At 40.1% G+C, this 16675-nt stretch overlaps 1 protein-coding gene across 1 annotated transcript in view; it reads right to left on the reverse strand.

Moving 5' to 3' along the window:
- Positions 1-16675, reverse strand: part of DBX2 (developing brain homeobox 2) — a 46285-nt gene that overhangs the window by 12657 nt on the left and 16953 nt on the right. The window contains exon 3 of the mRNA XM_082349495.1: positions 367-554. Within this exon, the coding sequence (XP_082205621.1) occupies positions 367-554 (188 nt within the window). The remainder of the gene's footprint in view (positions 1-366; positions 555-16675) is intronic.

The following is a 16675-nucleotide window of genomic DNA, read 5'->3' on the forward strand; positions in this document are numbered from 1 at the left end:
TTTTGGACTGGAAATGAAGAAAAAGACAGGAAAATTGGTTCCTGCTTTTGAAGGCAATTATGTAACCTGTTTCCCTGAAAACAGAGCAAACAATGTAATGATGTAAATGCCACAAGCCTTCGCTTTTCTCTTCATTTGGGAAGAATTAATCAGGCGAAAACCTAGACTTCTTCAGCAAAGGGACCGATTTCCAAATAGGAATTGTGACATATAATTTCCACCCACTAAAAAAATTATGAAAGTCATTTCAATAATGCTTCAGGGTCCAGTGCTATGCCTACTACAACAAATAGTTACCAAATGAATGGATATCATTGGATTCCTTCAGAAATCAGGAGCAGTAGATATCTTCCTGCTCATTAGTACCTGTGATTCCTTTAGTCCCAAGTTGACGGCAAGTTTCTTTCGGTCTGTTTTGCTGATATATTTCTGCTTCTGAAACATTTTCTCCAGAGCCTTTCTCTGGTCCTCAGAAAAGACAGCTCTTCTTAAAATACCCCTCCGAGCTTTGGAATTAGATTCCTGTGTCAGAAGAGGAAGCACACTCTCTTCTCCTAGAGGGGAGAAAAGATACAAAAGGCCCCATTAGCTGTATGGAGAATTCCATCTGTCTTTTCCATGACAATATCCTCCTTCTCTGTACCATGGCCAAATTATCTCATCTCTGAACTCTGCACATTTAGAGAGCTTCTTAACCGTTTTTTGGTCATGGACTCCACTGAGAATCTGATAAATGTTCTTTGCTCCCCATTGGGAAAAAAAAGTACATATGCTTGCCTTCCCAATTTTGCATGCCATGTCAGAAAGTCCATGGTCCCAGGTTACAAAGCTCCAATGCAGAACTAGTAGGTGGTTTAAATACTTAATTTTTCTCTAATTCTTCATTTATTTATTCATTCATTTATTGTCTCAAACTGTTGAACACTTACCATATGCCAGGCACTCCTCTCAATGCTACACACTGAGAAATAAGACATATGTTTTATCATACTCATTACCTATAAAATCAAGTGGGAGGCATTTATTGAACCAGCATCACAAGTGTGATGAAGGATTCCTAAGGAGAGGGTGCACTGGGAGCACAGAACGATGGGCTTAATCTTCATCTGGGATGTCAGGGAAAGCTTGCAAGAGTCAGAGATGTTTAAACTGAGAAGGAAGGTTTGGAAGACCTCCAATCACCCCCTCCCTGATTCAGTTGATCATCAACTCCTTCAGGGCAGAGACATTTACTACTTTTTCTGCCTTTCTACGGCTAGCACAACACTGGTTCCCACCCTCTGTGAGTTTCATTCATCATTCACTATTCATTTATTCAGCTTCCAAGCTGTGGTAGGAAGAATAATGTCCTTTCCAAAGATGCCCATGTCCTAATCCCCAGAGCCTGTGAACATATTACATTATATGGCAAGGGGTAATTAAGGTTGCAAATGGAATTACAGTTGCTAATCAGCTGAACTTGAGGTTAGGAGAGTATCCTGGAGTATCCAGGTAGGCCCAATGTAATCACAAGGGTCCTTATAACTGGAAGAGGGAGACCAAAAAAGGAAGTCATAGTGATAGTTTTGAAGATGCTACACTTCTTCCTTTGAAGATGGAGGAAGGGGCCATGAGCCAAGAAAAATGCACTAGAAACTGGAAAGGCAAGGAAACAGATTCTCCCCTAGAGCCTCCAGAAGAAATGTAGTCCTGCTGACACATTGATTTTAGTTCAGTGAGACCCATTTCAGGCTTCTGACCTCTATAACTGTACGATAATAAGCTTGTATTGTTTTAAGACATGAGGTTTGTGGACATTTGTTACAGCAGCAAGAGGACACTAATACGCTGGGTATCTGATGAGGAAACCAGACAAACAGCACATGGTCCCTGCCCTCAAGGAGTTCACCTTCTCATGGGAGGTCCAATACATGAACCTCACTCCAGAATACAGGCACCAGGGGAGCAGGGACTCCAGTTTATGACTGTATCTGGTATGCATTTTGGTGCTTAATAATTATTTCTAAATAAAGAAGCAAATGCATGTCTTAAGTACTGAAATAGAATGATCCCTACAATGCTCTGGCATCACAAAAAAAGGAAGTGATGAGTTCGAGAAAATAGTTAGGTTGAGTCAAGTCTAAAAGGACAATTCAGTTCCAGAGAGAAAGAACCAAGGCCAATCCAGGCAGAGTGACTACCATGTCTCAAAGCACTAAAGCACAAAGGAATAAAGTCTCTCCAAGGAAAAGTAAGCAGTCTGCAAGGCCTTGGAAGGGCATGAAACAGATGCAAGCTGGCAACCGTATCGAGCCTGCAGACGGGCTTTGTTTAGAGTGTCGGTTAAAAATTCTGATTTAGTTGTTCACATTGAATAACTGGGAGGTTTCATATGAAGTCCAGGTTTCTAACATCTCTTCAAAGGTAACCACACTAGGCTCACCTTCCCATAAAACAAAGAGCTACCATAGTGAGTGGCAGGTGCCCCGTTTAGATGGAGCATGTGGTCCCCAGTTTGCCATAGTCTCACCTAACTTGCTTCTTATCTGACAGGCTCTTGAAGACAGCTAGACCTCTGGCACAGAGATTATGGAGTAGAATCGAGCCAGACCATAGAGGACTACAAGGGTTTGGAACATTACCCAATAGTTAGTGAAGACCAATAGAATATGTTTAAGCAGGGTGTGACATGATAATAATAAACCTACACTGAGCACTTCCTCTGTACTCATACTTACTATGTTAAGCCGCTGACATGCATTATTTCATTTAATCCTCCCAACCTATCTATGCCATGAATGCTACTATTATTCTTCCCATTTCACAGATGAATAGAAAGAAGCTTAGGTAGCTTACGGAACTTTGTCCAAGGTCACATGGCTAGGGCTTCAAACCCAGGAATACTGATTCCAAAACAAATGCTCTTAACCCTACACTGGACTGACACAATCTGACTTGTATTTTAGAAGAAAAATGTCAATAAACGGATAAATCTTGTCAATTTTACCTCTGTAATATAATAGTTTCCCTTCCTATTTGTTTAAAAGATTGTAGACATCTCCCAGCTAGTCTCTCAGCTCTGGGTTGTGCCTCATTCTGATTCATCCTGACATTCCCAGAACTACTGGCCTCTCCCGCTTTCTTCCAGGTCTGTAACACCTGCATCTCCATAGAAATGCCAGAGCCCCTGGGATGTAATCAAGCCCAGTTCTTTACAAAAGTCTACTTTTACTGATGCCCTTCCCATTCATCCTCTCATGGGATCTTGGTTAATTCTCCATCTACAGAACCAATTATTTTTGCCTCTCTCACACCGAGGTCATATCTTGAAGTCAGGCTTTGGCACCTGGATTCACTATTTCTTTCTCAGAGATTTGAATAGTTTTATGCAATATTTGTCAATAATAACAATAGTATAAACATCTCAATATGTTCATATCTTTATAAATGCTTTTCTTCTCTGAACTATCCTCTGTACAGAGACCATGGAATTGGCCCTTCTGCATGATTTCAGATCACAGATTCATCTGTTGAGACGGTGTCTCTCTAGGAAGCCTCAGGACAAAAGTCTCTGAAGGATGGAAGAACTGGGTTTGGATCTCAGCACTTGGAGTGAGTTACTCTTTCAGTTTATTTTACAAAGTTTCTTTAAGGATTTGATGAAATAGCACAAAAAATTTCCAGTGCCTAGCCCACAATAAGGATCTCTCAAATCTATTTCACTTGCCCCTGTTGGATTTCAGTTTATTCTTATAAGAATCATATGCCACAGACATCCTCTGTACAGACGGAGAAGTGTTCATAGCAGTGAAGATCCAAAGCAGCACAAAGGACACAGATCTCAGGGGTAGCAAGACCTTCTGAATCCAAATTCTTGGCTCCTTCCTATGCTTCCCCACACTGTTTCTAGTGGGTCAAGAATGGGAAGAAAGAAACATTTATAAGCATAGCCAGAGCTCCTGTCTGTGTCTATGGGCTTCTGCTCCCTGTCCTGGGTCAGTCTGTGAGCCTGGACCATATAGCATCTCCTATACAGCCTGCTAACAGCGTCCTCAGATTCCAGCACGCCCTTCTCACTTCATATTTTGATCTGGAATTCTTAATTTGTAACTGTATACGATCTACCATTATTATAGCCATATGTATTAAAAGTTAGGAAAGAAACTTAAATATCCAAAGGTAAAGAAATGCATAAGCACATTATGCTATATCTACTAGGTGAAATTTTAAAGAACAACTAAAGATCAGGACTAGGAAGATCAGGCAGCAGCAAAACAAACAAACAAACAAACAAAAACCATTATAATACGTATGATATTTAAGATACATACTATGCTCACAACTAAGTAAAAATGCAGAGAAAAAAGACTGAAAGGCAAAAACACCCCAGTAAGATAGGCTACTGTTGTAGAGTTATGGACAAATAATTCACCTCCACTCTACATTTTAAGTCTGGCTCAGTTTTCTAAGGAAGACAAGCAAACGTTGTAGTAACCTTTTGGGGAGTAATCTGGCCAAGTGATTGAGTCGTCACTGAGTGACAACTGAAAATAAATCCACTCCATCCTTCACGGATGCTCACAGCTGATAAGGAGAGGTCCGAGAAGAATAGAGACAGCCAGGGTACAAGTGAGATAAACACCCGCAAACGACCACATAGGAGGAAGGTTTTAAGCACCACATGAGAAGCCACTTAGTCTTGGAGGCCAACAGAGTGAGTCCTGAGAGAGAAGACCTGCCAGAAGACTAGCAATTCCTCTTGCTGGCAATCTTGACAAAGGCGGGCAGAGAGAGGGACTGACATTTGCAGACGCATGAGTGGGGTGAGGACAAGTGTGAAACGTGGTAAATCTAGGAATCTCACACAGCTTGGAACTTCCAGACTGCAGGGGATGAGCAGGAAGAACACCGGACATTAGCTGGGAGGTAGATTAGGGGCAGGGGTGACTGAAACAAATCTAAGGGATAATTTGCCACAGAGGAAAGCCTTTCAAGGACTTGACCAGCTTAGTATTTTAGAAAGGCCAATACTTTTTGAGCTAATACAACTTTTTACTTTTTTAAATAATTTTATTTTGTTCTTATTGAAGTATAGTTCATTTACAATGTTGTGTTAGTTTCAGGTGTACAGCACAGTGATTCAGTTATATATATAGTCTTTTTCAGATTCTTTTCTCTTATAGGTTATTACAAAATACTGAGTATATATAGTTCCCTGTGCTATACAGTAGGTCCTTGTGGGTTATCTATTTTATAATATAACTTTTTAAATCTGTATAGAAATACAAACAAATTTTTGGACCAATAAAGCTAGTTTTTTAAAAAAAAATCTGCCTACATTTTTTTCTAAGCCAAGGTTTTATAAATCGGAATCATGATTTTACTCATTTTCACCCCTTCTTCACCAAGATCTACATGTTTACATAAAACAACGGGGTAACACATTTAAATGCCCCTAAGACTTTTAATAGGAACCTACAGGTTTTCCTATTGAGTTATGTTTAAGTGAAGAGAAAGAAGAGTCCCATCAAGGGGATCTACAGATAAATAATTCTCACCAACATGGTAAAAGCTAACATTGAAGGGTCATGCACACAAAGCAGACCTCAATCTCTGAAAGACACAGCTGGAGTGGTTGTGAGGGTCAGAGGGTTAACTCCTGGGGCTGATCTTCGGGATTCGGTGCCCTATAACAAACACGAATACAACCACTGAACAAGCAAAAACCATGGCAAAGATAAAGAATATTCCGTTCTTCCTTTCTTTGCTAGTTGCCTGGTTTCTCTTAGCATTGCTCTCAATACACAAACTGCGCTTGTTTTCATAAACGGATGTGGCTCAGTTTCCTACAAGAAGCATGTGACAAGATGTTACTTCTACCACTGATGCTCCTCTCCTTGTCCCCACCATGAGCCTTCTGTGGGCTGTCTCTGGATCTAACCATAAACTACTGATGAACCTACACCATCTTCCTACCTTCTAAATCTAGGAATATGGGCTCAATTACACCTGCAAAACAAACATAGTGACTTCAAGAACTTGTTGGTAATTCAAAAATCTCGCAGAAGCTACTGAAAAGTTATAAGCAACAAACACCTCTGATTGATTATTCCTAAATTCATGACAAAAGTCTGATTTATATGGAAACTTACAGGTGACAAAAATAAATAAATAAATAATATAAAAATAACAATGAACAGGGACAGAGTTTAAGACATGCAGTAGAAAAGACACTTTAAAATCCAGGGCCGCCAATTCAAGGTGCTATAGGATCTGCCAATTTGCGAATGTCATTATTATTATTTTGTAATGTGGCTTCCATATATATTTGGGGCTCAACATGTGCTGATGTATGTGCCAACGACAGGCAGCATGGCATGAAATCTTTACCACAATCCCCAGAGGTACATATTATCATCCCCATTTTCCACAGGAAGAAACTGAGGCTCTGGAAAGATAAGTTGTGCAATTGAGGTCATACACCCAAGCAGAGTGAGGCCAATCAACGCTCTTTAAAATTATACCAAAGATTGTCAAAATTACCAATGTGCCGGGAAAGAGGTCGGGAGGTGGGGAGATCATTAAAATGGCAGAATGACCTAGTATAGAAAAGTTTACAAAGGCCTAATTCCCTGCATCCTGAGACAGGCCCCATGTACCACACCCCCCTGGGAATCCCTGTGTGCAGTGAGCCTTGTGAAGGGCATTTTTTTTTTTAAAGGAATTCCTTTATTTTTATTTTTTATTTATTTATTTACTTTTGGCTGTGTTGGGTCTTTGTTTCTGTGCGAGGGCTTTCTCTAGTTGCGGCAAGTGGGGACCACTCTTCATCACAGTGCGCGGGCCTCTCACTATCGTGGCCTCTCTTGTTGCAGAGCACAGGCTCCAGACGCGCAGGCTCAGTAACTGTGGCTCACAGGCCTAGTTGCTCTGCGGCATGTGGGATCTTCCCAGACCAGGGCTCGAACCCGTGTCCCCTGCATTGGCAGGCAGATTCTCAACCACTGCGCCACCAGGGAAGCCCGTGAAGGGCATTTTGAATGGAGGTGTGCTGTGTGTGAATGATACAGTACGGGGTGGGGGGCAGCGAAGAGCAACAGAGAAACACAGCAGTAGACAGGCCTCTGTCTACCCCAGGGTAGGCTACTACTACTACTTATGAACATTTGGGGAGAAAGGGAACCCCATTCCAGGAACGACCCTCGAATACTTTCACTGCCTCTGTGGCACTGATGAATAGAGCCATCAACTTGGAAAATCTATTGTCTTCGAGTCTCTGACTCCTTTAAACTTTCTTCCTGGTTGACCAAGTGTCATTTATCTCCCTTCACTATTGAGAAGTCAAAACCTATGTTCAACTTATCACACAAACACAGTTATGTTTTCACCACAATAATTAGGCTTCTTTCTCTGTTAGCACAAAATGCTGCATCCCTCTGAAAATCTTAGAGTTCTAAAGATAAATCCTTATAAAAGAAGCTCTCAGGCAGCCTTTTATGGATTTCCATAGGTCTTGATCAGTTCCCTAAGCCCACTCACTGCTCCAGCTGAGAGCAGGAAATATCCAGGTCAGGTGGTAAGAAGACCCATCAGAGCACTGCCACCTTTGACAGTGTCACTCATAGGACGAACCTACAGTAATAAAAATAAGGTCCTTTCCCTGCTGCCTTCAACAAAATCCTAAATTGAAATTTGGAGAGTATTCTATGTTCTTTTAAGTTTTTTTTTTTTAATACATTTATTTATGTATTTATTTTTTGGTGTGTTGGGTCTTCGTTTCTGTGCGAGGGCTTTCTCTAGTTGCGGCAAGCGGGGGCCACTCTTCATCGCGGTGCGCGGGCCTCTCACTATCGCGGCCTCTCTTGTTGCGGAGCACAGGCTCCAGACGCGCAGGCTCAGTAGTCGTGGCTCACGGGCCTAGCCGCTCTGCAGCATGTGGGATCTTCCCAGACCAGGGCTCGAACCCGTGTGCCCTGCACTGGCAGGCAGATTCTTAACCACTGCGCCACCAGGGAAGCCCTCTTTTAAGTTTTAATGAGAAAGGGAAGATAGTAAAATGATCTCAAAATGCAGAATCTAAGTTCACCTCCCAAGAAAAAGGGAGAGCAATTTATCCCAGAAGAATATTTCTTCACTCATATTTTTATAATGCTGCTCCAAATTTAAACTTTTTCTTTTAATGCATAAAATTCTTGAAAGGTCAAATTCAAGTTGGGTACTCAAAGACAAAACGAAATAATTATCTCATTAATTCAATTAGCTATTCTACAAAATTAAGACTCCTATACATTTTCATGTAGTCTTTTTCTTAAGGTCATTCTCTGCATAACTTCTACAACTTTCCATCTCATTTTATGAAGTATGTTATTTTGAAAAGAACCTTATGGACATACTATCAAAGATTTTCCTTACACTGCTTTGGGGGAGAGGAGAACTTTTACCACTGCCTTTAAATTTTTCCCCACTGTAAGGATTGTGCTTAAATAGCCTATTAAACTATTTATTATATGTGAGAAGGGCACTAGATGAATGATTGTTTCCACACTGCCACAAGTCAATCATAAATCTAAAAGGTTAACAAGAAAAACTAAATCAATTTTAAACAAGTGAATCATGTTAACAGTCAAAATGATATTTCACTTGCTAGCTATGGATGTGTTGCTCTAATCCTACACTTTTTAGAAAGAGTGAAGTCAATATTGTGAAACAATGATGAGGGCCACTGATTTCATCTATTAAAATTTTTAGTATAAACCATAATTTTGGCTATCCGAACTGAAATACAAAATAATACAAAATTACTTCAACAGTTCATTTTCCTTCTTTCGTACAAATGCAAAAAAACTTAAATGCTTGGGCATAAAATCATTCTTATTATTAAAAAAAAAGAAGAAAAGAAAATGTAGTAAATGTCTTAAATTAAAAAGCTTACCAGGCAGTTGTAAGTCTTATTAACTGTTCCTTGGTATCATGATTATTTATGTAATATTCTTAATGAAAGCCTAAATCCACCATTTCATTATTATTTGCTGCCAATACAGTGAACATCATAAATAAGAAAATAAGAAATTCATTTCAGATTTATCACTAATGAGACACCAACATTTATTAAGAACACTTGTGGCATCTCTATGCTGTTTTATTTTATTTATTTATTTATTTTTTCTAGTGTTCTTTTTTTTTAAACATCTTTATTGGAGTATAATTGCTTTACAATGTTGCATTAGTTTCTGCTGTATAACAAAGTGAATCAACTATATGCATACGTATATCCCCATATCCCCACTCCCTTGCGTCTCCCTCCAACCCTCCCTATCCCACCCCTCTAGGTGTTCACAAAGCACAGAGCTCATCTCCCTGTGCTATGCGGCTGCTTCCCACTAGCTATGTATTTTACATTTGGTAGTGTATACATGTCAATGTACTCTCTCACTTCGTCCCAGCTTACCCTTCCCCCTCTGCATGTCCTCAAGTCCATTCTCTATATCTGTGTCTTTACTCCTGTCCTGCCCCTATGTTCATCAGAACCTTTTTTATTTTCTTTAGATTCCATATATATGTGTTAATATACAGTATTTGTTTTTCTCTTTCTGACTTACTTCACTCTGTATGACAGACTCTACGTCCATCCACCTCACTACAAATAACTCAATTTTGTTTCCTTTTATGGCTGAGTAATATTCCATAGTATATATGTGCCACATCTTCTTTATCCATTCACCTGTTGATGGACACTTTGGTTGCTTCCATGTCCTGGCTATTGTAAATAGAGCTGCAATGAATATTGTGGTACATGACTCTTTTTGAATTACGGTTTTCTCAGGGTATGTGCCCAGTAGTGGGATTGCTGTGTTGTATGGTAGTTCTATTTTTAGTTTTTTAAGGAACCTCCATACTGTTCTCCATAGTGGCTGTATCAATTTACATTCACACCAACAGTACAAGAGGGTTCCCTTTTCTCCACACCCTCTCCAGCATTGTTTGTAGATTTTTTGATGATGGCCATTCTGACCAGTGTGAAGTGATACCTCATTGTAGTTTCGATTTGCATTTCTCTAATGACTTGTGATGTTGAGCAGCTTTTCATGTGTTTGTTGGTAATCTGTATATCTTCTTTGGAGATATGTCTATTTAGGTCTTCTGCCCATTTTTGGATTGGGTTGTTTGTTTTTTTGATATTGAGCTGCATGAGCTGATTGTACATTTTGGAGATTAATCCTTTGTCCGTTGATTCGTTGGCAAATATTTTCTCCCATTCTGAGGGTTGTCTTTTCGCCTTCTTTATGGTTTCCTTTGCTATGCAAAAGCTTTCACATTTCATTAGGTCCCATTTGTTTATTTTTGTTTTTATTTCAATTTCTCTAGCAGGTGGGTCAAAAAGGATCTTGCTGTGATTTATGTCATAGAGTGTTCTGTCTATGTTTTCCTCTAAGAGTTTGACGGTGTCTGGCCTTACATTTAGGTCTTTAATCCATTTTGAGTTTACTTTTGTGTACGGTGTTAGGAAGTGTTCTAATTTCACTCTTTTACATGTAGCTGTCCAGTTTACCCAGCACCACTTATTGAAGAGGCTATCTTTTCTCCATTGTATACTCTTGCCTCCTTTATCAAAGATAAGGTGACCATATGTGTGTGGGTTTATCTCTGGGCTTTCTATCCTGTTCCATTGATCTATATTTCTGTTTTTGTGCTAGTACCATACTGTCTTGATGACTGTAGCTTCATAGTATAGTCTGAAGTCCAGGAGCCTGATTCCTCCAGCTCCATTTTTCTTTCTAAAGATTGCTTTGGCTATTTGGGGTCTTTTGTGTTTCCATACAAATTGTATAATTTTTTGTTCTAGTTCTGTGAAAAATGCCTTGGTATTTTGATAAGGATTGCACTGAATCTGTAGATTGCTTTGGGTAGTATAGTCATTTTCACAATGTTGATTCTTCCAATCCAAGAACATGGTATATCTCTCCATCTGTTTGTATCACCTTTAATTTCTTTCATCAGTGTCTTACAATTTTGCATACAGGTCTTTTCTCTCCCTAGGTAGGTTTATTCCAAGGTATTTTATTCTTTTTGTTGCAATGGTAAATGGGAGTGTTTCCTTAATTTCTCTTTCAGATTTTTCATCAGTGTATAGGAATGCAAGAGATTTCTGTGCTTTAATTGTGTATGCTGCTACTCTCCCACATTCATTGATTAGCTCTAATAGTTTTCTGGTAACATCTTTAGGATTCTCTATGTATAGTATCATGTCATCTGAAAATAGTGACAGTTTTACTTCTTCTTTTCCAATTTGGATTCCTTTTATTTCTTTTTCTTCTCTGACTGCTGTGGCTAAAACTTCCAAAACTATGTTGAATAACAGTGGTGAGAGTGGGCAACCTTGTCTTGTTCCTGATCTTAGAGGAAGTGGTTTCAGTTTTTCACCATTGAGAACGATGTTGGCTGTGTGTTTGTCATATATGGCCTTTATTATGTTGAGGTAGGGTCCCTCTATGCCTACTTTCTGGAGGGTTATCATAAATGGGTGTTGAATTTTGTCAAAAGCCTTTTCTGCATCTATTGAGATTATCATATGATTTTTATCGTTCAATGTGTTAATATGGTGTATCACACTGATTGATTTGCATATATTGAAGAATCCTTTCATCTCTGGGATAAACCCCACTTGATCATGGTATATGATCCTTTTAATGTGTTGTTGGATTCTGATTGTTAGCATTTTGTTGAGGATTTTTGCATCTATGCTCATCAGAGATATTGGCCTGTAGTTTTCTTTGTTTGTGACATCTTTGTCTTGTTTTGGTATCAGGGTGATGGTGGCCTCGAAGAATGAGTTTGGGAGTGTTCTTCCCTCTGCTATATTTTGGAAGAGTTTGAGAAGGATAGGTGTTAACTCTTCTCTAAATGTTTGATAGAATTCACCTGTGAATCCATCTGGTCCTGGGTTTTTGTTTGTTGGAAGATTTTTAATCACAGCCTCAATTTCAGTGCTTGTGATTGGTCTGTTTATATTTTCTATTTCTTCCTGGTTCAGTTTCAGAAGGTTGTGCTTTATACAAATTTGTCCATTTCTTCCAGGTTGTGCATTTTACTGGCATATAGTTGCTTCTAGTAATCTCTCATGATCCCTTGTATTTCTGCAGTGTCAGCTGTTACTTCTTTTTCATTTCTAATTCTGTTGATTTGAGTCTTCCCCTTTTTTTTCTTGATGAGTCTGGCTAATGGTTTATCAACTTTGTTTATCTTCTCAAAGAACCAGCTTTTAGTTTTATTGATTTTTTTTTTAAACTTTGGGTTTATTTATTTATTTATTTATTTATGGCTGTGTTGGGTCTTCGTTTCTGTGTGAGGGCTTTCTCTAGTTGCGGCAAGTGGGGGTCACTCTTCATCGCGGTGCGTGGACCTCTCATTATCGCGGCCTCTCTTCTTGCGGAGCACAGGCTCCAGACGCGCAGGCTCAGTAATTGTGGCTCACAGGCCTAGTTGCTCCGCGGCATGTGGGATCTTCCCAGACCAGGGCTTGAACCCGTGTCCCCTGCATTGGCAGGCAGATTCTCAGCCACTGCGCCACCAGGGAAGCCCCAGTTTTATTGATCTTTGGTACTGTTTTATTCATTTCTTTTTCATTTATTTCTGATCTTTCTGATTTCTCTCCTTCTGCTAACTTTGGGTATTTTTTGTTCTTCTTGCTTTAATTGCTTTAGGTGTAAGGTTAGTTTGTTCATTTGAGATTTTTCTTGTTTCCTGAAGTTTGCTATAAACTTCCCTCTTAGAACTGCTTTTCTTGCATCCCACAGGTTTTGGGTCATCGTGTTTTCATTGTCATTTGTTTCTAGGTATTTTTTGATTTCCTGTTTGATTTCTTCAGTGATCTCTTGGTTATTTAGTAGCATATTGTTTAGCCTCCATGTGTTTGTATTTTTTAGTTTTTTTCCTGTAATTGATATTTAGTCTCATAGTGTTGGGGTCGGAAAAGATACTTGATATGATTTCAATTTTCTGAAGTTTACCGAGGCTTGATTTGTGACCCAAGATATGGTCTATCGTGGAGAGTGTTCCATGAGCACTTGAGAAGAAAGTGTATTCTGTTGTTTTTGGATGGAATGCCCTATAAATATCAATGAAGTCCATCTTGTTTAATGTATCATTTAAAGCTTGTGTTTCCTTATTTATTTTCATTTTGGATGAACTGTCCATTGGTGAATGTGGGGTGTTAAAGTCCCCTACTATGACTGTGTTACTGTCAATTTCCCCTTTTATGGCTGTTAGCATTTGTCTTATGTATTGAGGTGCTCTTATATTGGGTGCATAAATATTTACAATTGTTTTATCTTCTTATTGGATTGATCCCTTGATCGTTATGTAGTGTCCTTGTCTCTTGTAATAGTCTTTATTTTAAAGTCTATTTTGTCTGATATGAGTATTGCTACTCCAGCTTTCTTGTGATTTCCACTTGCATGGAATATCTTTTCCCATCCCCTCACTTTCAGTCTGTATATGTCCTTAAGTCTGAAGTGGGTCTCTTGTAGACAGCATATATATGCATCTTGTTTTTGTATCTATTCAGCCAGTCTATGTCTTTTAGTTGGAGCATTTAACCCATTTACATTTAAGGTAATTATCATATGTATGTTCCTATTACCATTTTCTTAATTGCTTTGGGTTTGTTTTTGTAGGTCTTTTCCTTCTCTTGTGTTTCCTGCCTAGAGAAGTTCCTTTTGCATTTGTTGTAAAGCTGGTTTGGAGGTGCTGAATTCTCTTAATTTTTGCTTGTCCGTAGAGGTTTTAATTTCTCCATCAAATCTGAATGACATCCTTGCTGGGTAGAGTAAACTTGGTTGTAGGTTTTTCCCTTTCATCACTTTAAATATGTCCTAACACACCCTTCTGGCTTACAGAGTTTCTGCTGAAAGATCAGCTGTTAACCTTATGGGGATTCCCTTGTATGTTATTTGTTGCTTTTCCCTTGCTGCTTTTAATATTTTTTCATTGTATTTTTTGATAGTTTGATTAATATGTGTCTTGGCGTGTTTCTCTTTGGGTTTATCCTGTATGGTACTCTCTGCGCTTCCTGGATTTGATTGACTATTTCCTTTCCCATGTTAGGGAAGTTTTCGACTATAATCTCTTCAAATATTTTCTCAGACCCTTTCTTTTTCTCTTCTTCTTCTGGGACCCCTATAATTTGAATGTTCGTGCGTTTAATGTTGTCCCAGAGGTCTCTGAGACAACCCTCAATTCTTTTCATTATTTTTTCTTTATTCTGCTCCCTGGCAGTTATTTCCACCATTTTATCTTCCAGCTTATTTATCCGTTCTTCTGCCTTGGTTATTCTGCTACTGATTCCTTCTAGAGTATTTTTAATTTCAGTTATCGTGTTGTTCATAACTGTTTATTTGCTCTTTAGGTCTTCTAGATCCTTGTTAAATGTTTTTTGTATTTTCTCCATTCTGTTTCCGAGATTTTGGATCATCTTTACTATCATTACTCTGAATTCTTTCTCAGGTAGGTTGTCTATTTTGTCTTCATTTATTTGGTCTTGTAGGTTTTTACCTTGCTCCTTCGTCTGTAACATAATTTTTTGTTGTTTCATTTTTTTTTTTTTTTTTTGATGGGTGGTACTGTATTCCTGTCTTATTGGTTGTTTGGACTGAGACATCCAGCACTGGAGTTTGCAGGCAGTTGGATAAAGCTGGGTTTTGGAGCTTAGATGAGGACCTCTGGGTGGCCTCACTCTGATTAATATTCCCTGGGGTCTGAGGTTCTCTGTTAGTCCAGCGGTTTGGACTCAGAGCTCCCTCCACAGGAGCTCAGGCCCAACCTCTGGTCTGGGACCCAAGATCCCGCAAGCTTCGTAGCACAGTAAAAAAAAAAAAGAAAGAAAGAAAGAAAGAAAGAAAAGAGCAGTACAATATCAAAGAATAATAAACAAAATAAAATTAGAATGATAAAAAATATATTAGGAAAAATAAAACTATAATTGAAACAACTGCAACAAAGTAAAATAAAACCACACCAGAAAAAAGAAAAAGAAAAAAAAAAGGGGGAGGGGATCAAGCCAAAAGGAGAGAACAATAACAAAGTATAAAGAATAAAATAAAATTAGAAAAATAAAAGAATTGGAAAAATAAAAATATAAAAGAATCAACCACAATGAATCAACAAGGTAAAACAATCCCAATCTAAAAGAGGAAAAAAGAAAAAAAAAAATAGCCTTGGCTATGGGGGCGGAGTTTAGGCAGGGGTGGAACTTAGGCAGGGGCGGGGTTTAGGGTGGGGTGGGACCTAGGTGGGTGGGGGGGTTACGTTTGAGCATGGGGTGGGACGTTCAAGTGTGGGGCGGGGCCTCTGCTTAGGACCTGCGTGGAATAGGAGAGGCAGCACATCACAAGGAGGGCCTCTGGAGTGTGGAGTTCCAGAGTTTGGAAGTAGCGCCGAGTGAGGGTGTGTGGGTGGGGCTTGGGTTCTGCACGGCAGGAGCGAGGCTCCAAGGGCAGAGGATTAGGCCCAGGAGCCCAACAGGTTTCCCGGTGCCTAAGTGGACAGGGAAAGCACTGGCTGCGTTCCTCCACGCCACCCCCCATCTCCCCCAGGGTCTCCCCTGTCACCACTGCTGGACCTGTAACCGTGGGTCAGTCCCACTGGGTGTAGGAACTCCTCCCCTCCCCCAGCCACCCCTCAGGGTACCAGTCCCAGAGGTCCGGCCTTAACTTTTGCTCCCCCTTCCCTCCCTCCCACTCCCTCAGGACCCGCGTGGCTAGAGGGGGCCTCGGTGGGTAGAGGATCAGGCCTGGGATCTCAGCAGGTTCCTGGGGGTCCAAGTGGGCAGGGGAAACTTGGCCATGCTCCCTTTTGATCCTCTACCCTCCCAGTGGTTCCCCAATTTCCCCCTTCGGGTGTGGGATCCCTTTCCCTCACCCAGCCGCCCCTCAGGGGTGCCAGTCCCATCCCGCCTCCACTTCTCCTCCCCCTTCCTTCCCCCCCACTCCCCATGTCCTACCCGGTTGTTGGGGGCTCCTCCCATCCCCTTAGGTGTCCGTGGTTCCCCACCAGTGCCTGGTAGGTGCCCTACTTGTGCGGAGACGCGAATTCCTCATCCTCCTAGTATGCCATGTTGACTCCACCCTTCTACGCTGTTTTAAAATGCCAACTTAGAAATGGAGACAAACCAAGTGCATTCTCATCCTCAATCTGAACTGTGCTGATTTTCCCCTTGTATGTTTTATTAAATAAAAAAGATAAACACAGGACTTTATAAGCCTCCAGGGATAGACACCACAATTTACAAAAGCTACACAAAAGGCATAAAGTGGGAAGGGCTGAGAAGCAGATGGAGAAAAATGAGACGTGCTTTGGGTGATTTTTTTCAAGCAGTCAAGATGAGGTTATCTAGGAAATGACTTTGGACTTACTTTTATGTGCTCTATTTAGTAAACTGGCCTGGGCATTAGTATACTTTTATGGCTTAGAAACTCATTAAAACACTACTATAAAATGAATACACACACACATTCACGCATACATGAATGTCCACCTGTTACATGGAATATTTTGGTACATTGCCCCTTACCTGTCTACATTTCCAGAGTTTCTAAAGTAGAAGACCAGTATTATACCAGGGTGAAAACACTGAAACTAGGGGTTGGACCTCTTTCAATCTCCACCCCTGGAATACCACACTGAAGATTTAATTCCACAG

Source organism: Balaenoptera borealis (genome assembly GCF_965194805.1).
Source record: "Balaenoptera borealis genome assembly, chromosome: 13".
Lineage (NCBI taxonomy): Eukaryota > Metazoa > Chordata > Mammalia > Artiodactyla > Balaenopteridae > Balaenoptera > Balaenoptera borealis.